The sequence below is a fragment of the Triplophysa dalaica genome, chromosome 11 (assembly GCF_015846415.1).
Source record: "Triplophysa dalaica isolate WHDGS20190420 chromosome 11, ASM1584641v1, whole genome shotgun sequence".
Taxonomy (NCBI): domain Eukaryota; kingdom Metazoa; phylum Chordata; class Actinopteri; order Cypriniformes; family Nemacheilidae; genus Triplophysa; species Triplophysa dalaica.
The window spans coordinates 23418044-23442502 of NC_079552.1; the positions used below are offsets into that span (position 1 = coordinate 23418044).

The following is a 24459-nucleotide window of genomic DNA, read 5'->3' on the forward strand; positions in this document are numbered from 1 at the left end:
GACATCTCTCTCTGTTTTACACACTTGGTAGAAACATGTTTTTAAAGCAATACAATCAGAGCTTAAAGATCAGCGTTGAAGGGTCACTGTATCCTTCTTTCTGCTCATAATGTTGGCTTTGTGGCTGTATTTCACCCCTCTTTCCAAACATCCAGCTGTGACGCCGCCCATCCCTCCCTCCATCCATCTCACGTGTCTGTGTTTCCTGTTCTTGCACAATCCTCTTGTTTTCTCCGTGGCTCTTGCTCAGATGAATGAAGGTATTTCACAAGCTTTCACATTCTTTCCTTGAGTATTTTTTCTCAAGTTGCTTTTTAGTGTTATGATTCTTCATGTAAATGAATGTTTGTAAGGGATAATGTACAGGCAGCCTGTTGTTATAGCAAAATAAATAAAGTTGCAATGCAGGCGAGTGATAAGAATCGGCTAGTTATTCTTTGTCCCACTTATAACACGGCTACTAAGAGTAAATTCTTAGATAATAATAATTATAATAATAATTTGAAGTATTTTACTTGTTTGAAAAGAATGCAAACTTACGAGAAAAACCAAGACTAGACATTCAAACAAGACACATTTTAAAAAGAAGCATTTATAATCTCATATGTTACTAATTAGGAATATTAATATTTGCAAATACATTGTCTTTTAGATCAAGATGACACGTTTTCCCTGGATGAGCCTATGTTTAATGCAGTTTAATGCAGCTGTTGATTATGAACACGGCCATCCGGATACTGTGATGGGTTTCTATGTGGGTACCAAATGGCTAAACACAATTATGATGGCATTAGCTAAAACGTTTGTGTTAACCTGCCTCCAATCATTGAATGAAATTATTTAATATAATAGAGAGTAAGTAGCGTGATTTTCAAGGTTCTACTTTGGTTTATGGAGTGTCCAACAACAAGTTTATGTATATAGAAGGTGTTAAAACACTATCATGTCATAATAATAGGCAATTATTCTTACCTTACTTCTTGACTGACTCTCAAATGATTCGTTCTGCGATTCATCCGTCTTATCAATGGAGATGGTGGTCTAGTAGGTTAAACCACTGAACTGGTAAATCAAAGGTTGCTGGTTCGATCCCAGCAGCCACCACCAGTGTGTCCTTGAGCAAGACACTTTACTCCATGTTGTTCCAGGGGGATTGTCCCTGTAATAAGTGCACTGTAAGTCGCTTTGGATAAAAGCGTCTGCCAAATGACTAAATGTAAATGTTATCCCCTCCTATCCGCTAGCCTAGTGTCATGTGATTGGTCAGATGGTGAAGTCTGCTGTGATTGGTCAACCGCGTTTGTAACGAGCAAGGTGGGACAAGAGCCCTGAGGGAATGACTAGAGTGATGATAATGAGTGTCAGCGGTGTTGCACAGGTATCGCATTTCTTTGGAGGAGATCAAAGGATAGAATGACGAACGACCAGAGTGTACGATGAGAGGGGACCAGGCCTAGATTTTATGTTATGTTTGTGTGGCCTGCAGTCGTGCAGGAGCTGGCGGCATTTTACTTTCGTTTGGTGGTTTGTTTATTTTTTATTAAAAGTTATCGAACGTTTGCCAGTTCCCTCCTCCTTCCCATTCCTTGTACTTGTTACAGTGTTCATCATGTGTCGCAAATGGAACGCCTTCCATCATTGCTGGGTTATGGTTTACAGGTTATTATTATAAACAGTGTATAGATAGAGATGGCGAGATTTTACTTTACCAGTTTGAGCCCCGAATCTGACGAAGAAACATCCGAAGACGATAGTAGATAATAAATAGATGATAATAGATTGAACACTTAAATTAGCAGAGTTCATAGCAAGATAAACAAACTGTAATACCCAGACATAACGGTACATGTTCAATTTAGCGTTATATGCATCAGCTAAACACAGACATAAAATACACAAATATTTCTTGAAGTTCAGACAAAAATCAATAGTCACACTTACAGGTTGTGATTCGGTGGAGCTGACAGGTACAAATAAGGTTGGTATTTCCCCCTTTCAAGGATAGTCTTTTAAAACATCCTGCAGTGAAAGTGTCAAGATTATTGAAGCAATCTTTGGTGAAGTGACGCGCTCACAGTAAAACCCTGGGGTTATACTCATTTGGTGTCAATTGAAAATTAAGTGTAACCATTGTTTCCTCAGAAGTTCTTCTTTTTGTAGTTTAAATAAGACGCACTTAGTTTCACAACGTAGAACAGTTTTAGACGGCACACACATCCGGACGAGCGACAGTGTTTTGGGGGAGGAGAGAGAGTGAAGTTTTCACAGCAGTCCCAGCAAAACATAGGTGGGTACTATGTCTATTGACGTAGATATGCGGCGGTTAGGGACAAATTTTGTTTACGTGATTCAGAGTCGACTCCATTTATTACAATCAAATAACATTGTTACTTATTCACCTTCGGTGTCATGATTCCACCTCTCCATGTCAGGTATTTCTTGGTCTTGAGGCGGAATTAGACAGGATCGCTTGTTTTATGTTGGAGAGAGACTATTTTGGCACCTATTGGTTGCCATACTCTCTTTTCGGTCTTCTCATTGTTCCTGCCCTCCTGTTTCTTAGTTAGTGTTAATTAGTTTATCCCCTGCACCTGTCCCCTCTTGATTTGGTTCCCTTTATATATGACCTCGTGTCTCTTGTCTTGTGCTGGTTCATTGTTTCTGTCTCTTGTGTCATATGGGTGAGTTCCTGTTGTCTAGTCTAGTCTAGTCTAGTCTAGTCTAGTCTAGTTATTTGTAGTTATGTCTTATGTTTAACCTCAGTCTTGTTTAGGTGTAGTTAGCCCTTGTTCCTGTTCCCCTTTATGTTATGTTGTTTAACCCCCTTGTGGGTTTTTGTTTTGTTTTGTCTTGTTATTATTTATTATTAAAGTCTTGTTAAAACCCCTTACCTCCCTGTATGTACTTGGGTCCTCTGTCTCTCACCTCACCTCACCCAACCCGAGACTCATGACATTAGGACTTACAACTTGGCAGACAGCTTACTTTCAAACACGGCCACATAACACACTGCATGAAGTGTAATTTTCATGATCTAATAATACTTACTCTAACACTTTTTGAGTGCAAATCATTGTGTATAATGAATTGTTTTGAAGATTAACACACCACTATATGCAAGGAAATACAAAGGCGCAGTTAGGGCTGAAACGATTAGTCGACATTGTCGACAACATCGACAATAAAAAATAGTCGACAAATATTCTTGTTGTCGAGTAGTCGTTTGATTATGTGACTTAATTTAAGGGCCTGCAAAATCACAATTTGACCGCTACGTTTCTGTAGCGCTAGAGTGTAATGCAGCCTTCCTGAATGCTATCGCAGTAGAAGGACACACAGCGAGAATTATGGCGGAGTACAAACGAATGTGAACAAGTAAAGTTTGGGAAAGATTTACCAAATTGAAATAAAAAATGTAGTTGTGTGCAATTCATGCAAGGCGGAACTTGCCTTTCACATCAGCACAACCTGCATGCTGGAGAATTTAAAAGGAAACATCCCGGAGAATGAGCAGAAGAGAGGCGAGTGTTCTCAATCTAGACCTAACTAACTAATTTAGAGGTAAATCTTTTTATGAGAGAATGCAATAATAACAGTAATGATAATAACAACAATAATCATATAATTAAAGTTATGTTATTATTTGTTTTGCAAAGTAAAAAGCTTTGATCGAGCTTAGGTGTCAAGTCTGTTTTGATTATTATAACACTATTAGGTATTACATGAGCGGAAAATGATTATAAGAGAGGCAAGTTAAGTGATAGGAGTCTTATATCTTGACTTTATTTTAAAATATTTTCTTCTGTTTCTTGCTCTTTTTCATTAACTCTTTCACCGACATTTATCTCGTCATTTAAAAAAATGGTTCCCCGCCAAACGAGTTATAACGGCAATCAGTGGTTATACTGTTGTACAGCAGGTGGCGCTGTTACACACCTTTCGGGAAAATACAGAATCCTAGAACCTAAGTTTATTTCTTATCGGTTTTTAGTGTAATCTGTGTGGAATCTTTGACAAAAAAAAATAATTGACTCAAAATTATCTTTTAATCAAATTGATGCATCTTTGAAGAAACCTACCCACGTCTAAGGAGTGATAAAAAAAGATCAAATCAAGATTGAAGAATACGGTTTCCTTTGTTTAAAAGCAGAGACTGTGTTCTTTCATTGGACATATTGTTTGTCCATATATTCTTTACAGAAAATGTTCTGTGAGCCATCAAAGTTTGGTTAAAATGTAAAAAAACGCTGGCGTTGGCTGGCAACCTTTTTTTTTTTAAAGTCTGGCGGGGAAAGAGTTAAACTGAACTGTTTTCATATAAAAGCTACTTAATGCTTCTGTCAAGAGATTTCGTTTACATTTAAAAAAAATTGGTTTGTAATGTACCTGATTTATTTATTCATTTTTATTTTTATTTAAAAGTTTGTAAAGAGTATTTGTGTGATTCGAGTTGGACAGAATCAGCAAACTTAAAGAGAGTAACCAGTTGGTTCAAGTTCATTAAAACAAATTTCAAAAGCTGAATTGATTTTATTCATTACGTAAATTATCTATAACTCAATGTTTTAACTAGTTGCAAAAGCTGAATAATCATTAAAAACGTACTGATTAGTCATTGAAATAATAGCAGATTAGTCAATTAATCGATCTAATAATCGTTAGATTAGTCGACCATCAAAATAATCGTTTGTTGCAGCCCTAGGCGCAGTGCAAACAACTTGCTATTAACCACACGGGGAACACGTGAGCAAAAGTTCTATAGTTCTGCTGATGTTACACATAAATTCAATGTAAATTGATTATATTTACAAATGATTCAACCAAATCACATGTTCGCATTGTCTGAACATGTCTTGCATTTAAAACTAATGTAAAACAAATTCTCTGTGAAGGTTTACATTCGTTTCAAATGAGCTAATAAAATATTTAAAGTCATTATTTGATGTATAATTATTCCCTCATGAGCTAAGTAGTGTAATAAGCGAGATAATGGAAGGACAGCCGTCAGGGTTCATTCTGTGATAACAACTGTCTGTCTGTACATTATCCTTTACATAACAGACCTTGTCTTCTTGGCTATCTGAATCTGAATTAAGTATTCTAAAGAGCTGTGTAAGAAATGGGCTTTATTGCTTGGGCACATCCCCCAAACTGTAAACAATGAGAAGAACTTTTACACAAACATCTTTATTTTAGCCTTAAATGTTCTCTTTTGCAGGTGAAATCACCGATTGGAATTCTTTGCAATAAAAACTTTTTCAAGGAAACATTGCAGTCGTGCACAGTAAGTGCTGCAGGTATGGCAGAGAATCAACCGACAGGAGACGCAGGGGAGTACATCAGCACTATGACTGGTGGCACTAAACCTCTGCATCGGTTCCTCAGAGGAGAACCCAAGAGTATTGGAGTAAGACAGTATACCGCACACTTTTCTCTCCTCTTCTGTCCCTTTATTGAACTGAAGAAGCTCTTTGTGGGTTTAACTTCCACAGAATCCTCTGTATTTGCTGTAACACATGATGACGTGGGATTGGTACTGTATATGATGCAGTAACAGATGTTGTAATTAATTAAAAAAAGTAAAGGTTAGAAGGATATGTCATGGTTTTATTGCAATTCTTTCAAAGATGAGCTATAAATATGTAAAAAGGTTCAATCAAAAGGAAGGAATGAGACTGGAACCGGCAAACATTTAAACATTTAATAAAACAACAACAAAATAAAAAGACAGCCGGCAACCCCTCACGGACGACAGCCGGCTAACAACAAAAACCACAACTAAAATCCAGGCCTGGTCCTCTCTCGTCAGCAGTCCCGTCGCTGGTCCGTATTATGGTCCCAATCTCCTCCGTGAGATATGCGGGGGTGGTGGCGTGATTAATAGTTGGAATCAGCTGTGCGCACACCGATCCCGCATGTCCCGCCTCACGGCTCTCGTCACGTCTTCCTGACCACAAGATACTTAAGATATATTATGAACAAGTCGAAAGAGAATTAGCAACAATATCAAAGATTGCACTATTAGCTGTCTCTAGAAGTTCATTTCTGGTGAAAATAGTTTGATGTCTTTATGCTTTTAGTCTGACCAATTAGTTAAAAACGAATTTAAATATATATAAAGCCAAAAACCGCAGCAGTTTCTCAGTGAGCAAACCCAACACTGGCAAAGAGTGGAAAGAAACCAAAACCCCAATGACGCATATAATTGGACAAAAAACCTTGAGAGAAACCAGTCTTAACCAGGAGAGGCAGTTTTCCGCTGGCTTGTTAACACAATACTGCTGTCATGGAACGGAGGGGGAGAATCTAAATGCAGGCAGGCACGGTGGTGAAGGGGTTAAACAGGTATTTTATTAACCAATAAAACAAAACAAAGACCCACAATGGGGTGAAAACAGGAACAAGAAATAATATACAAGCACTGTACGAAGACTGACTGAACACTATACTAATCAAACACTTAACATTAACTAGACTAAAGACTTACTAAACGAGACTGGATAACATGGACAGGAGCATGAGCATGGGCATGGGCATGGGCATGGGCATGTGCATTGGAAACAGGTAATCCAAATCACAGGGCACAGACAGGAAAACACAATGACCGACACTAGACAATGAAACGCGAGGACTATTAAAGGGAACAAACACAGGATAATTAATAGGGAACAGGTGCTGGGGATTAAACACTAAGGGAAAGCTAACAAGACAAAAGGGCGGGAAACACTGACAAGACACGAGAAAGAGCACGAGACGTCAAAATATTAACAAAACCATGTCTTCCTCACACAAAACCCAAGGCAATGCCATGACTCCACCACTAGGCCAAGAATAAACATGACCTGATGGTGGAATCAAGACAACTGCTGCATCTTGAAAGGCTAAACTGGCATACGCTAACTAAGCTATAGATAAAACAAGTCGTCTCAGCGAGGGGAAATATAAATAAATATAGACAAAAATATACTAAATAAATATTAAATTATATATACAGTATCTCACAGAAGTGAGGTTTTTGAAAATATTTTATCATTTTCATGTGACAACTTGCCTATGCCTCTGCACAATACAGTTGTATGCGTATAGTTTTTTCCTCTCATTTATAATTAACAATACTTCTATGCTGTCCTTCTGAGCTTATTTCTATGTGTGTTTGTGTCAGATTGTGCTGGTGTTTCTAGGCATATGTCTCTTCATGTTTGGAATTACTATGAAAACAGATCAGGACACTTCAGCCAACATGTACACCCCCTTCTGGATTGGGATTCTGGTATGATGACTTGTATATTCTCGTTTAGTAATAATAATAATAATAACGAGATCCTTCTATCCTCAAAAGTCCCAATTTATTAAAATTGTAGTTGTATCTGGGCCAACTGTATATATATATATATACACTCACCTAAAGGATTATTAGGAACATCATACTAATACTGTGTTTGACCCCCTTTCGCCTTCAGAACTGCCTTAATTCTACGTGGCATTGATTCAACAAGGTGCTGAAAGCATTCTTTAGAAATGATGGCCCATATTGATAGGATAGCATCTTGCAGTTGATGGAGATTTGTGGGATGCAAGAAGCTCCCGTTCCATCACTTCCCAAAGATGCTCTATTGGGTTGAGATCTGGTGACTGTGGGGGCCATTTTAGTACAGTGAACTCATTGTCATGTTCAAGAAACCAATTTGAAATGATTCAAGCTTAGTGACATGGTGCATTATCCTGCTGGAAGTAGCCATCAGAGGATGGGTACATGGTGGTCATAAAGGGATGGACACGGTCAGAAACAATGCTCAGATAGGCTGTGGCATTTAAACGATGCCCAATTGGCACTAAGGGGCCTAAAGTGTGCCAAGAAAACATCCCACACACCATTACACCACCAGCATAATTGCATTAATGAGAAATTGAACAGGTGTTCCTAATAATCCTTTAGGTGAGTATATACTACACTATATTTAACTGTAGTAAAATTCCTAGATGTTATAGTGTTTTTGAACCACACAGTAAATATTTTAGACTAAATTCTGTTTATACTTTTACCTTAAAATCTATAGTCTAGCCCTAGTCTAAAATCACATACTGTGAAAGGAATAAGTATCTACCTTTCGACCATTAAAACAGTATGTTCTATATTAGTGGGAGTAGTAAGAATACTTATGGTAATGATTGACAAGGGCCAGTGGACGGAATCTGGCCTGGACATGTATGCTTCAAGATATTTCCAACTCTGACTTCGCACAAATTCTGTAGGAAGGCCCATATATACTAGGGGTTTAAGAGAACATTTATTCGTATCTAAGCGTCAAAGGTGCAAATTCCACATGGAAGTGCTCAGCAGAGCCCTTGGAGTTTAAACTTTGGAGTGAGTAGGGCATGTGGGTGCCATTATGTAGACGTTTGAAATGCACTTGACAAAGGAAGCGATGAAATTTCCTTATTATCTACTGCTGTTATGTTCCTGTGATAATGCATGTTGGTGTCAGTCAGAAGATGTCGCTGTTTTAATGGCATAACTTAAGCATAAAACAGAACTGTTACAATTAAACATACATTTTATATTTTAAAACGTTTTTGAAACTATGCTATATAATATATAAACACAAATATATATACTGTACATATGTGTATGTAAATACGCTTTATGCTTCAGCTATGCCATTAAAGCGGCATCTGCTGACCGACACCATGCTGCGATGTCACGAGAACATGCCAGCTGTAGATAATAAGAAAATTAGGTTGCTCCCTTTGCCAAGTGCATTCTAAACGTCTACATTATTGCATGCACATGCCCTGTTCACTCCAAAGTCTAAACTCCAAGGGCTCTGCCCTTCATAGGGAGTAGGACATAGGAATGATGACTTCCATGAGGAATTTACCCTGTGATAGAATACACTTGGTAAAAAGGTAAACAACAGTAAAAAGGCAAAACATTTAACATGAATCTTTTTTTGCAGTTCACCATCTGTGGCATTCTGTTCATACTGTCTGAGCGCAACCCAACCAAAAAGATGGTGGGTATTGTTGATGTTACTGTGTTGTACAAAGGACATTGAGAAAATTGATGGAATTGAAATGTGTCTGTGAGATTTATTTCTGTTTTCTGAATTCATGGCCCACAGATCACAGCTAGCTTTGCGACGAGTATAGTCACCACCATTGGACTAATGTTCGGTTGCATAGATTTTATATGGGCTATAACAAACATCCAACTCGAGATCTGGCATCCAATGGGGAATCGCACAGAGAAGGAGCGACATTTTTATGTAAGTACTCTTGAATGTGATTGAATTCTGATTGGACAATCAAAAATTGTTTATTTAAAAAAAAAATCTGCATTGACTCTGTATGATGCTAATAAAAAAAAAATTTGAATCGGACAAAATGTCTAGTTTGAAAAAGTAGGTCTTCTGAAAAATTCAAAACGGTGGGAACATTTTCATGACAGAAAATCATGATACATGGTCTATTCAAATCACCATGTTTCAGAGGAAATTTTATTTCTGGGATGTGCGTTTACATTGACATGTAGTCATTTAGCAGACGCTTTTATCCAAAGCGACTTACAAATGAGGTGAACAATAGAAGCAATTAGTATAACACACAGACAACATAGCATAAGTGCAATAAAACTGCTCTCAGTAAGCCTACCTCAGCATATGAATCCAAGTTAGTTTTTTTGTTTAAATACAGAAAAGTAGTGGAAAAGAGAAGAAATAGAACAGGTCAGCTGTTGGTTGAAGAGATTTGTATTCAGCCGACTCTTAAAGATGACAACTGAATCTGCTGATCTTTCAGCAACAGGCAGATCCTTCCAAAATCGTGGAACAGTTCCACAGAAGTTACATGAATGTGATTTTTTCCCTTTTTGGGATGGCACTACAAGACATTTTCCTAACAGCGCGTGGATCATAAGTCTGCATTAGTGAGCGAAGGTACGGGAGTGCCGAACCAGTTGTGGCTCTAGACCAAGAGCAGAGAGATTGATGAGTGACTAGAGGGAAGAGAGGGGTGACGTATGCTCGCTTCGTTTCATTGAAGGCAACTCTTGGCGCTGTTCATCAATTACCACTCCCAGGTTTCTGGCTGTCCTGGAAGGTGTAACGGTGGATGAATCTAGCCATAAGGAGAGGTTGTGGTTAATGTTTGGGTCGGCCAGAATCACAAGCAGTTCTGTTTTTGCAAGGTTCAATGTCAATGTCAAAAGTAATTGGCAAAAAAAATTACAGTTTGTGGAAGTTTGAACTAGTGGGGGCGCTATATAGATAGATTTAGAGACTTCATATCTTCCATGGTAAAAGTTCAGACTGCCCTTTATTTGTGTGCCAAATTTCACAACTTTCCTACGATTCGGTAAACATTCATGGCAGAAGAACAATAAGAAAAGGAATAAATATAAAGTGGGCCTTGACCCCTTAATGTAGCTGATGTCAAGTTTCTTGTGAAATGTTTGGTTAAGATACAGCCTCAAACTCACTTTTGGTGGGGAAATTTGAAAAAGTTGGATTTCAATATAATAAAAAATGACGGACAGGAATTAATCATAGACATCATACACCTTTTGAGAGTTTCAGATGGAAACACACTAACTGATCAAATCTGCATACTGGCACAGACTTTCACAGAAGTCCAGAGTGAAAATCTGAGCAAAAGCCTTGTAGTGTTTTTTAGCCTTAAATTGCACTTAATAAAATCTAAGAATATGAGTGGTATTCCAATATGGCTATTTTTCGAAAGTTATAAGCATTTTTATTTAAAAAAAAATCAATTTTATATATTTTTTGTTGGTAAAATCTTTTTACCAAAAGGGGGCACCAGCCTAACATTTCATGCTCTCTCAGAGTGAGGTCCTCGTGATCCATACCGAGCAGAAAAAGAAGAAATCTAACAAATCCAATGGAGGTCTTCGGCCTTTCGAAACTTTACCCCTATCCTTACAAAATCAATAGGGCTCCATCACTTTACATTTTACATTTAGTCATTTAGCAGACGCTTTTAGCCAAAGCGACTTACAAGTGGGGTAGATAATGGAAGCAATTAGGACAGCATAAGTACAACAGCATAAGTGCAATCAAAAAGAAGACTAGTCTCATATAGCCTAACACAGTATACGGAACCATTCATTCATTCATAACTTTTTTTTTTTTTTTAAGAGTAGAGAAGAAAAGAGTAGAGAAGAAAAGATCTGTCAGAACAGATCAGTCAGATATTGGCGGAAGAGATGTGTTTTCAGGCGTTTCTTAAAGATGGCTACAGAATCTGCAGATCTTGTAGCAGTGGGCAGATCATTCCACATAGGTGGAACAGATCCGGAGAAGGTGCGCGAGAAGGATTTTTTACCTTTATGGGATGGCACCACAAGACGTCGTTCGTTTGCAGAGCGTAGCGATCTGGCGGGTACATATGTCTGCATTAGCGATTTAAGATAAGGTGGTGCCGAACCAGTAGTGGTCTTGTAGGCCAGGAGCAGAGTCTTGAATTTGATGCGAGCGACTACGGGAAGCCAATGTAGCTTAATGAGTAGAGGAGTGACGTGTGCTCTCTTTGGTTCATTAAAGATAACTCTTGCCGCAGCATTCTGGATCATCTGTAGAGGTTTGGTTGTGCAAGCTGGAAGTCCTCCCAGTAGTGCATTGCAGTAGTCCAGTCTGGCCAGGACAAGAGCCTGGACAAGGATTTGTGTAGCATGCTCTGATAGGAAGGGTCTAATTTTCCTGATATTGTAGAGGATGAATCTACAGGACCGGGCAGTGCTGGCAACTTGCTCCGTGAAGTTGAGCTGATCATCGAACTCCCAGGTTTCTTGCTTTTCTGGAAGGTGTGATGAGCCCAGTTGAATGGAAAGGTTGTGATGAGTCTTCGTGTCAGCCGGGATTACAAGCAGTTCTGTTTTTGGAAGGTTCAGCTGTAGGTGATGGGCGTTCATCCAGAGCGAGATGTCGGCTAGGCAAGCTGAGATGCGTGCAGAGACAGTCGGATCGTCAGGGCGAAAAGAGATGTAGAGTTGTGTATCATCCGCATTGCAGTGATAGGAAAAGCCATGTTTCCTAATGACAGAGCCAAGGGATGTCATGTATACAGAGAATAGCAACGGACCAAGCACTGAGCCCTGAGGCACACCTGTGTCGAGATGATGGGACTCCGACACCTCACCTCTCAAAGATACTCTAAAGGACCTACCCGAGAGGTAAGACCTGAACCATTGTAGCACCATTCCGGAGACCCCCATAGCCTTTAGGTTGGACAGGAGGATGTGATGGTTAACGGTGTCAAAGGCGGCAGATAGATCTAGTAGGATAAGAACAGATGAGTTAGAGGAGGCTCTTTCCAGTCTCAGGGCTTCAATAACAGAGAACAGCGCAGTCTCAGTGGAATGACCGCTCTTGAACCCAGACTGGTTGCTGTCCAGGAGGTTGTTCTGGGTGAGGAAAGATGAGAGCTGGTTACAAACAACACGTTCTAGAGTTTTAGCAACGAAGGGGAGTAGGGATACTGGTCTATAGTTTTCTAACAGTGCAGGATTAAGAGTAGGCTTCTTTAGTAGTGGGGTAATACGGGCCTCTTTGAAGAGTGTAGGAAATGTGCCAGTGGTGAGAGACGAGTTGATAATGTGAGTCAGAGAGGGAACAACCGATGGAGAGATGGCCTGGAGGAGATGGGTGGGGATGGGATCTAGAGGGCAGGTAGTCGGGTGTTTGGAAGAAATTACCTTGGAAACTGCATCTTCAGATAGGAGAGAAAACGAGGGGAACAAGCATGTGTCAGGGGATTGACTGTGGTCAAGAGGCGGTGGCACAGAGAATTGATTGCTGATGGTGCTCGTTTTCTTTACAAAGAACGATGCGAAATCGTCAGCTGTTAAGTCTGATGGAGGTGAGGGGGAAGGCGGGCAGAGGAGAGCAGAAAAGGTTTTAAAGAGAGTACGAGGGTCAGGAGAGTTGTTGATTTTAGTGTGGTAGTATTGGGTTTTCGCAGAGGAGACATCCGCAGAGAAGGAAGAGAGAATAGACTGGTAGAGAGAGAGGTCAGTGGGTTCTTTTGATTTGCGCCACTTTCTCTCAGCAGACCTGAGAGATGTGCGATGCTCACGGAGAACAGCAGATAACCAGGGGGCAGTAGGAGATGCACAAGATGGTCTAGATCTAAGAGGGCATAAGATGTCTAAGCAGGAGGTTAGTGTGGAGCAAAGGGTGTTGGTGGCAGTGTTAGCATCAAGGAGAGAGAACTGTTTAGCGGGTGGGAGAGTAGCAGAGACTGCAGAGGATAAGCGGGAGGGAGAGAGTGATCGTAGGTTGCGTAGGAATATGACCAGTGGGGAGGCATGTGTAGTGTCTGGAGAAGTTAAGTCGAGATCAAGAGTGATGAGGAAATGATCCGACGTGTGCAGTGGGGTTACCTGGGAGTGATGGGTGAAGCAATAGCATGTGTAGAAGAGATCAAGTTGATTACCAGATTTATGAGTCGCTGAAGTTGGGACCCGCTTGAGGTCAAACGATGCAGTCAGGTTATTGAAGTCAGCAGCCTGTGGTTTTTCCAGGTGGATGTTGAAGTCACCAAGTACCACCAGAGGAGTACCATCCTCGGGGAATGATGACAGAAGTGTGTCCAATTCCTCCAAGAAGAGTCCAAGGTGCCCTGGGGGACGATATATAACTACAACATGCATTTTAACAGGGTAGATGACAGTGACAGCATGAAACTCAAAGGCGGTGTTGTTGCATGAGGGTGCAAGCTGTTTGAATTTCCAGTCATTAGGAATAAGTAGACCAGTTCCTCCGCCCCTCCCTGATATGCGTGAGCTGTGGGAGAAAGTGCAATTATTGGAGAGTGCAGCCGGTGTGGCAGTGTCCTCGGGTTTGATCCAGGTTTCAGTAAGTGCTAAAAGAGAAAGACCCGAATGTTTGGCAATAGCTGTGATGAAATCTGCCTTGTTTACAGCGGATTCGCAGTTCCATAAACCAATAGGAAAGGTAATAGAGGTAGTGCTGGATGCTGAAAGAGTACGCAGGTTGCTAGCATTAGCCATGCGAGGCCTTCTGCGAGTAACCGTTTGTGTACGAGATGTAATGACAGTGTGGATTTGGAAACACATAGTAAAAAAGGAAGGAATGTACAAGACAAATAAAGATTATAGATAAGTGCAATAGTCGAAGTGCAAACAGTAATACTCAAGTGCCTTGTCGGTGTCCTTGCTCGGTGGAGTCGCACAGGTAGAGTCGATGGTCTTTACTCTCTTCAGTCGCACAGGTAGAGTCGATGGTCTTTACTCTCTTCAGTCGCACAGGTAGAGTCGATGGTCTTTACTCTCTTCAGTCGCACAGGTAGAGTCGATGGTCTTTACTCTCTTCAGTCGCACAGGTAGAGTCGATGGTCTTTACTCTCTTCAGTCGCACAGGTAGAGTCGATGGTCTTTACTCTCTTCGGTCTTCACGCGATGAGGGCTGCACGCGACCGCTGCACGCGGTGGATAGTCTTACTTATATACCCGTTTTAGTCTAGCACTTGAATTCAGCAGGACACGCCTTCCAAAACCTCCCAATAACACGCCAATTAAACGCAACTGTTAACACGTGAGCTCACACAATGGAAACGAAACTGCGCTAGATTCGATAAGACACACTCACAATAATCAATTAAACTTACGATTATCAGATGATTCTCAAACTTTCAGATGATTCTCACTTCATACTTGGACCCCTAATGTATGCATATGTTATAATGGTTTCCACTTTTTTTGTTTTGGCAGATGTCCCTGTGTGTAATGGAGCAAGTGTTTCTCGCCCACAGCCTGATAGGAGGTGTTCTGCTTGTAACTATGATGATATTCGCCAGAGTGGCATTACGCTCCAGCAGAACACAGGTCAATAATTTCACATATCACCTGCCTTTCCACTAACCTCCACAAATCCAGCAAATCCTCCTCAGATGAACACTGATTGAAGCTCATCTGTCCTCAGTTTAACACCTAATTAACAGAGCTCTGTTCTTTAAGTAGCGTCAGAAAGAAAACACAGCTAAAATTAACAATGCTAATAACAAAAAGCATTTAGCATGTCGTTTCCACTAGTGAGGGACAACAAATCAAATCATTTCTCTTTTGTTTTTATTGTCATGAAAGGGTCTGTGAGGGGAGAGGCTTTTTTATTTTTAAATGTAAAATAAATATTCTTTAGTTTGGACCAGCACCATTAAAAGAAATGGATGGGTTCAATAAAGCTGTACCTTAACAAAAGTTCAAAATTTTAAACGGCTTACTGAATTTTACTGGACAGATTTATGCATGTTTGTTTTATTAGAATAAAATAATGACTTAAATTCCCAATTTAATACATTTTTGTATATTTGGCTGTTTTATTTGTATTAAGGAAGTATTCTGGATTTTAAAAACGAGTACAAAATGAATTAAATTTGCCACGTCAATTAGTCTAAATGAAATGAGCAAACCAGAGGTGTTTCAGCTCATAAAAATTTAGAATATTAGAATATTCCTCCATTTACAGTAAAGCTTGGCTCAGATTAGAGGATTCTCAGTCCGATTTTACCCCGATTTCCTCCCCCGAGAATCTTTGAAAACATCGGGCCTAGAACCGCAATCGGGCCCGAGAATCGGCCCAGATTATCACGTAATGTGAGGCGTTCACAGATCGAATCTTACACCTCCCGATCTGCACAGAGAGAAATCTTAGCCGCTCCGATCATATCATATCAAACATGTTTGATATTTAGGATTTTAAATCGAGCTGATGACGTTGGTACTTTCGCTAATGCCAATGAGAGACACATCTCCAAGGTGACGGAGGTAAAGGATCGTCTTTATAATGTATCCTCAAAAATATACCACAACCGCACAGAGAAGAACAAGAGCTTGGGAGAAGTCACGTCGGTTTTAAATGTACCGCGTAAATTAACTGCTAACGCGCAGCTTGTAGTTTCGTTCAACAGATTGTTATTTAACTATATGCGCACATATAACATGCATTCATGTGTTTGTTTTTATCTTATAATCACATTGGCATTCCTCTTATTTCGGCAGCTGCAATTGTTTTTTTCCGTTATTTATTAACATTAAACTTAAGCGGCTCGCCTAAAGCACAGTCATAACTTCAGCCCTAGTAAAAAAGCATTATAGCATCACCTGATTTAAATACGTCTCAGCGGCTTTGGACTGGCAGACAGAGAATCATTCAGAGCGCGACAAAGACACAGAATTCCAGGATTGAATGTTAAACACCTTGCTACAGTTTTGCTACAGTAACGTATAAATCCCTTGCTTTAGAATTGCTACCGAAACATCTGCTTTTCACCGCGGATAAGCCGTAGTACAGTTAAAACGGTACAGTTACACACACTAGACCTGTTGCATAGCCGCTGCATTTCCTTCATCTATCGTGGAAATACACTTTTTTCATAAGGGACAAATAGATCACGAGAAATTAACTGCGATGTCCGTTTGTATGCTTCTGTTTCCCGGTCGGTCTCTCGATGTTGTGTAGAACTAACAGATGGGGTTCGCCCTTGAGGACCTATCACTTCGACTGGTTTTGAAACAGGCTGTAGTAGAGTAGGCGGGGCGAGAACGTGGTTCGAGTCCGGTGAGTAATTGTGAATGAGCGCCAGCTGTGCGCACACCGGGCTCGAATCACGTAGGAGATAGGGAGCATATAAAAGAAATGAGCGACCGGACCATCGAAGAGAGAGGACCGGGCCCGAACATTTGTTAAGTTTATATTTATGTTCTTGTGATTTGTATTTATGTTTTGTCCGCCGGCTTTTATTATTTATATTAAATGTTTAAATGTCTTCCGGTTCCCGACTCCTTCCTTCCCTTTTATGGAGATTTATTACATTGGTGCCGAAACCCGGGAGGAAGGAGAGACATACTGTCAGAGAGTTCTCGCCGCCGAGTGGCCTCGCGGTGCCGGAGAGTTGCCGCCAGTGGCTGCCCAAAGCTTCGGTGGAACGGCGACCTTTGCTGCCGCGCCTCTGGGTCGAGGTGGGGTGGCTTTCGTCCAAACGGGAGCGGGGGAGTTGCCGCCGTCCACCAGAGGCCGGAGCCTGCGGCCCTTCCCACGAGGGGGAGGAGCAGGGGGCGGGAAGTGCCGAGTGCGACCACCGCCTGCCAGAGGCCGGAGCCTGCGTCCACCCGAGGGGGAGGAGCAGCGGACGGGAACCCGCCCCGACTCCCATATAAAGGAGGAGCCACCGCCAGCCGCCAGGGGGCGGACGGTCGAGCCATCCACTGAAGCCCCAAGGCCACCGCAAGGCACCGCGAAAGAGTACTCGGGCTGGTTGAGCTGGAACGAGCGCCAGCATGTCAGGGAACCGGACTATAATTTTTTTTTCCTCTCTCCCCTCTCTCTTTCCGGTCGCTCCGAGGGCTCCCGTCTCCGTTGTCTTGTCTCGTCGCTGCATACCCCCCACCCCCCCCGAGGGAGGGAGCTTGCACAGTCGCGGGGGCACCCCGGGCCTGTGAGGGGTGATGGGGGTATGTAGTAGAGTAGGTGGGGCGAGACCGTGGTTCGAGTCCGGTGAGTAATTGTGAATGAGCGCCAGCTGTGCGCACACCGGGCTCGAATCACGTAGGAGATAGGGAGCATATAAAAGGAACGAGCGACTGGACCGTCGAAGAGAGAGGACCGGGCCCGAACATTTGTTAAGTTTATATTTATATTTATGTTCTTGTGATTTGTATTTATGTTTTGTTCGCCGGCGGTCGGCCGTGAGGGGCCGCCGGCTTTTATTATTTATATTAAATGTTTAAATGTCTTCCGGTTCCCGACTCCTTCCTTCCCTTTTATGGAGATTTATTACACAGGCCAATGAAATTGCTGCATTCAATCACCTTTAGTTCTTCGGACCCTTCACACATGATCGACTTTGAGACTTCAACTCTATGCCTAATTACTGCTGGATTCTCACAACGTGATTTAGGGGACTGTCCCTTCCTGCGGCGACTTCCTCTGGGCGTCTCGGCAGTTTCAGAAGTGTTCACGTTTTTTTTCTAAAAGATCAGATTTCAAAAGATCAAACGGGTGCAATACAGTTATCGAGGATGGGGGACGGACACAATGGCTGCCTCAAGTGTTGGGTTTCCAGCATGCTAGGGCAGCTGTTGTGGATACGTTCTGCCCGCACTGCGTGCAGTTCACAATTCAGACGTTGGCTACGACCCTGTCGTCTGTTACGGCGAGCAGCGAGGGTGATGTGAGGATTACTGTGAGCGTTAAATCCATTAGCCACTGGCTCGTGGACCGTTCGCACCTCGTCTCGTCTGACCGTTCCCCAAGAGCCGGTCCCAGCGTCTCGTTCCTCAATAACGTATCGGAAACGGTACGATAAGGCGTTGAGAGAGTACCATGAGGGTAAGACTGACCCAGCGCTTCTGCAGGAACTGTGCAATGACACCGACCTCGCTCAAGGGCGACCAAGGTGACCGTGCGGGCCCTGGGTCGGACGATGTCAACACTTATGGTCCAAGAGAGACACCTCTGGCCGAACCTTGCACAGATGAGAGACCATGAGAAGGTCCACCTCCTCGACGCACCCATCTCGCGAGGGGGCTGGCTGTTTGTTAAAACTGTCGAGCAGCAGTTCTCGACAGAAAAGATGCATATTCTACAGGCATTCTCCGTGTCCCCTATTGCCTAGAATTTGGTCCCGACTCTCAAGTGATCCAGAGACCCCGGCCTGGCTACACGCCCAAAGTTCCCACCACTCCCTTTCAGGACCAGGTGTTGAACTTGCAGGCGCTCCCTACTGGGGAGGAAGACCCAACCCCATCCGTGTTGTGTCCAGTAAGCGCACTGAGCCTCTACTTGAACTGCACGCAGAGCTTCAGGAGCACTGATCAGCTCTTTGTCTGTTTTGGAGGTCAGCAGAAGGGGAGAGCTGTCACCAAACAGAGAGTAGCGCACTGGATTGTGGACGCCATCACGCTACGTCCAATCCCTTCACAAGGTTTTACAAGTTCTGCATCGAACCGGTGTCAGCCTGCGTTTCCTATGGCAACATGTAGGACCGGCAGCTGGTAGGGCGTATGCCTGCGAAAGCACCTTCCTCGCTTTCCTAGGTGGACCTCCACCTCGCGGCTAACTACTTCGGTCTGCATATTTTTTCCCATGAGCTCTCCCCTAACGGTGAGACCATGCCGTGTCTCCACTAGAACTCCTCCCGATGGTAGGAAGTGGTCTTTGTAGTGCGTTCCCCATTCGAGGACTCCACTTACCCAGTAGCCTTACGGCACTAGGCGGCTTCTTGCTGTTCTCGCTTCCTTACCCCAGTTGCTTCCCAGGTGGTGCAGTGAATGGCCGCCCACTACTCTGGGTGTTCATTGGAAGGGTTTAATGCAGACAGATTTGGAGTATTGGTTACCATACTTGGCCTTCACTTCACATCACTTCACTTTCTTATATGAGCTGCAGTATTTTCATTTCATACAATAGGTGCAGTTTAAACTAATTACAGTCTACATATAATTGTTATTAACATTTAATAAACGAAAATGAAAAGGTTAAAAGAAAACCACAATGGATTACAGGTTTTATGCTTTAATGCAGCTTTAACTAAATGTTTACGTACAGTTATCATTCACATAGACAGAGAATTGCAGCAAGAGTGGTGGAAAAATAAATAAACAATGCAATGACCCAGGAGGGGGTAAAACAACACTGACAGAGAGATAATAACACACTGACTCGACAGGAACCATAAACTGACTGGACTTGACTAAAACAACACTTGACAAATTATTCGCTGACTAAACTAGAGGAGCACAACAAGAGACAATGTCTTTAAACGAGGCAATATAGCAAAAACCAACAGGCACAAGACAGAAAACACATGGGTATTAAATAGGGAACCAAATCAAGAGCGGAACAGGTGCAGGCCATTAAATAATTACAATCACAGATGAGGGAACGAGAGGGCAGGGATAAAGATGAGACCGGAGAGAGCGCATGGCACGCCAAAACAAACAAAGTCATGTCTCTCTCTACACTGACACGTGGGTACTGCAACGATCCTGACACAAAACCAGAAAATCTGAGGAAAAAAGCAGCAACAACTTTTCAAAATCAGTTTCAAATTTACAAATATTCAACAAGGCTTAAAAGGATAGTTCATGATAGGTCATGAATTACTCACACTCAAGTCGTTCCGCAACTGCAAGACCTTTGTTCATCTTTGGAACACAAATTAGCACCACACACAACCATTGCATTCTTTCTTGCACATGCGTTGGAGACTGATGCCGGGGTTTTAAAAAGTATGGACACATGTGGCATCTGTGGGATGCTGATCTCCTGAAGCATTAACATGGTCCTGGCAATTTGGAGCATGCCGATGAAGGTCCCTTTAAGTAAAGAAATGCTCTGCTGAGCTAAACGTTGTTGAAGTCTTAACAACCTTTCTTGAACGGTTGACTTTGTTAACCATGCTATGTCTGTAACAGGCTCTGGGTGCATAGGCTGGAGACTTGTTACTGTTTCAGTCTTTAGGGGAGGCTCTGAACTTGCAGTGTTGCAGTTAATGTCTCTATGAAACGGACACCCAGAACAAAGGGATTCTGCTGAAAATTTGCTTTTAACCCTTTTCACAGTAGGGAGGAGATTGCATTTGGTGCTCCTTCATTCCAAGGCTGTGATTAGCTGTTGATATCGGAGGAAGCATACTCATTACTACTTTGTATAAAACACATACAGTGAATTGAAAAGTATTTGCCCCCTTCCGGATTTTTTTTTTTGCATATTTGTCATGCTTAAATGATTCATCAAACAATATTTTATATTACTCCATTTGCCATTCTGATGTTCAGATGTGATATAGTATAAGATGAAATTGATTATTAACCATCTTCTTTTATCTGCAGGCTGTTGTTGTGATGAAAAATGTGTCAACAGTGGTGGAGTGAACAGACACACCACACAAAGAACCACAGAGGCACATTACACCGTAAAATACTTTTCTATGTTAGTAAAAGGTAAATACAATGGTATAACTCAGATAATAATTAATATTCATATTAATAGCTGCACAAATGACAATCATATGTTGTTTATTTTATATTTCTCCTCGATATATATGACCTTAGTTATCTAACCTTATATGTTACTCACTGTGCAAAGAATGTGTGCTTGTTATTCTGGACTTACTTTTGATAAGCAAATTATCTATATAGAATATAAAAGTAATGCAATTGATTACACCCGGTGTATGGCACTGTATGCACATATAGTTGAATGCAAGTATAACCGATCATCTGTTGTCCCTTGATGAAAATTACGCCATGCAGGCAGGTGCTCAGACGCGGACGGTCGTACTATACTTTGGCCTTAACACACACATGCACTGTCACGGTACAGATTGGCAGAACTCAGGCGCAGGCAGGTGAATGTTAAACAAAAAACTCTAAAACACTAAAACATACACCCTCAATGGGGAAGAAGCACGAAAAACAATAAAAGATTTAAAACTGAAAACCTCCCGCAAGGGACACCAAACAAACCAGGCAAAAACAGAAATCCAAATGATCAATCCAAAAAACACCAAGGGAACAATTAACAGGAACAATGTAATCCAACACGAAGAGACATGTGAAACAAACAAACCGACCAACAGCAAAGCAATCAGGAACATTAAATAGGAGGAAACTAATGGGGTGAGATTACAAAGGGATCGGGACGGGCAGGTGACAAGGCATTCAACGGGCAGAAGATGAGAGAGGTGACGAACGTTAAACACTAACGGGGAAACAAGGGGGCGTAGCTAAACGAAAAACAGGAGGACACGCGGCGAATTATCAAAACATACCGCCACGTGTCTCCACATAAAACAAAACATACACACAAGACATGGTACTGTCACAACCCTGTCCACAAGGCACGAAATCTAAGAACAGAAAGGACAGGATCGTCACAGGCACAATCCAAGTTCTTCTACCACTGAAATAATTTTAGATACATTATCTAAAGGTCGAAAAACACCATAAATACCATGCACTGGGCTGTGTTTCACCTTTTCTGTTTTTCCTGTTTGCCCCTGTAAAGCAGCTTTGGAACAATGCACATTGTGAAAAGCGCTATATAAATAAACTTGAATTGAAAAACTACAAAGTGTTTTTTTCGAAAGTGCACAAGGTATATTTTAAAGTCTGTATTGATCAGACAGAATTTTTATTGATCTGGGCTTTAAAAGCTGCGTTTGTGAACAATATAGATACAGAAAAGTATTTTATCAGCAAACACATCACTTTACTTTTTATGAATTTATGTACCATCTCGAACACTTTACATTGCTCATTAAAGGTTCCTGTAGCTCATTTTTGTTAATAGTGCCAAGGTCAGGAATTAGATTCACAGGGAACACATGTTGTAGAATCTACCCCTAAAATGCAACCTGAAGTCACTTTGGATAAAAAGCAAACCCAGAGGCAAACAGGAATTTTAAGAGCTAAGTGTGACGGTCTTGCCTGGGCGGTCTGCACAATGGAGATATAAACGTGGAAATAGGGGTTTCACTTCACAGAGAATAAATCAGTTCTACATAAAACACAAGACAATGCACAAATTAATTGCGATTGTGCCTCGTTATACGAAGTCAAAATAACTCGATATAAAATAACACACTCGACGCCAACAACGCATCAGAAGATACATTACAAGTTAATTGCAGGATAAATCCACAATAAAGGGGTTATTTATGAGTTTTTGACACTTTTAACTGTTTATTCTCTGACTCCTCAGAACATACAACTTACCCACAGCATGTCTCGTTATCTCTGCTGTTGGCGGTCCCTATTCCATACTAATGCCATCACGCATAAGACAGATGGCGCTGTCCCCATTTATGCAGTAATTTAACAATTTACTCTCCGGTACATAAGCTTGCGTACGTTTAGTGGGATTTTGTATGACACCTGGCATGTTACTTGAAAGTTAGTTTGTACGCAATAACGTTATTAACGCGACAATGTAACAGCGAGTGTTTTATGGCTTTAAACAGCTTTATTTATAGTTCATACAAAACAAGTTTGTGCTTCAGAAACGCAGTGACGTGACGCCATGTGCAAACAACCTACGAACAATGTCATCGGATAACCTGTCAAAATATTATACTCACAAAAGTAAATGAGTTAGGACAACTCAATACAAAAAAAGCTGAAAATTAAATGAACATTTCTGAATTAAAGTTTTTATGCTAAACGGCTTCGTGGAGCAGCAGCTGTACAGAGCGTTCTCGCCCCATGAAGCATCATCCGTGCCAAGGTATGATGCTCATTGTTTTATTGTGATTAGTAAAAAACCATTTAAGTGAAAGACTTCAACGAGTGCTTCTCTCTGTTCTGTTGGTGATGGTGGCCGGACGAAACAGAGGGTTTGAATCTGTCAGCTTCTTCAACCTCAAAGATGCGACTACTTCTGCGCCGGTCTTGAACGGGCGTATGCCTATCCGCCACTATCGTCTCTGCATTTGGCGAATGTAACTGTAAACTTTCATAGAACCTTTTTTTTAGACGAATAAACTACCGAAGAGCTCGTTGAATGTGTATTTGTGTGTATACATACTTTCATATCTGTTCACTATTTCAATATTTGCATCAGGAACCGATGTGTTACTGACTAGCCTGCTTGTGCACGTTCACGTTGCGCATGCGTGATTACGTAATTTCCATCATTATTCTGAGAAAGTTTCTCATTATTATCTCGAAATTTCGACTTAGTTTCTCATTATTATGACTCACTAATTCTAAAAAAAATCCAACCCTGGCGGAAATGGGCTTCCATACTATGCTGTCGTCCAGGCCTGTTTATACACGAGCCTCCGCTGACCGCGCGCACAACTCCCCAAATGGACGACTGTACCGGTCAGCCAAAATCTCTTTAAAGCTCTCGAGTAATCACGGCATCGCGCCTGAAGAGGACATATGATAACTCTGCATAAAAAACACCAATCACATTAAGTATATTTGAGGTGTTTTTTGTTATATTTATGCTTCTGTAATTATCTGTCGTGAATCATGCTCGATGCTGTTTTAATAAATCTGTTATGTGAAGTTAAGTATCTGAACAAACACTTGTTGTTCATTTTAATGTTTTTAAACATGCTTGTATACTGTTTTAAACGCGATTTGATATCTATATAAATGAAATGTATTCCAACTCTGAGTCTGTGTCATTATATGTTATTTAAAAGGCTCTCAAATAGTTATGGGCAAATAAGGACAAGTTAAATTCGTTTTGCTGCATGTCCACCCAAAGAATATTAGATCAAATATTCCCATCACATTTTTTATCCATTATGTTGTCACGACGTGACCAAGACCGGCAGATTAAGTCACGAGATTAAGGCGATGCAACGAATCCAGGAATTTCACTTTTCCGGTCGCCCCGACGAAAATTTGGTCAAAAAATTACGTTGACGTTACGTACCAGTGACGTATTTTGGCTAGTTGGGAAGCCTCTT

At 41.4% G+C, this 24459-nt stretch overlaps 1 protein-coding gene across 2 annotated transcripts; it reads left to right on the plus strand.

Annotated features, from left to right (window-relative positions):
• Positions 1-128: 128 nt before the first annotated feature.
• Positions 129-24155, plus strand: si:ch1073-291c23.2 (uncharacterized protein LOC799862 homolog). 2 transcript variants are annotated; one of them, XM_056760289.1, is made up of 7 exons: positions 129-260; positions 5219-5407; positions 7163-7270; positions 8958-9014; positions 9123-9266; positions 14747-14860; positions 20867-24155. In XM_056760289.1, exons 1-7 carry the CDS (start codon positions 255-257, stop codon positions 20906-20908), a joined length of 660 nt encoding a protein of 219 aa, XP_056616267.1. In that variant the 5' UTR covers positions 129-254; the 3' UTR covers positions 20909-24155. The 2 variants fall into 2 exon arrangements, with proteins under 2 accessions (XP_056616267.1, XP_056616268.1); XM_056760290.1 differs by lacking the exon at positions 129-260 and adding an exon at positions 3520-3561.
• Positions 24156-24459: the final 304 nt, after the last annotated feature.

Bases quoted from the DNA above. Each gene is read 5' to 3' on its own strand.
- si:ch1073-291c23.2 (XM_056760289.1), top strand. The intron at 5,408-7,162 runs GTAAGACAGTAT...TGTTTGTGTCAG, and splicing joins GAGAACCCAAGAGTATTGGA to ATTGTGCTGGTGTTTCTAGG. The intron at 9,015-9,122 runs GTGGGTATTGTT...CATGGCCCACAG, and splicing joins GCAACCCAACCAAAAAGATG to ATCACAGCTAGCTTTGCGAC.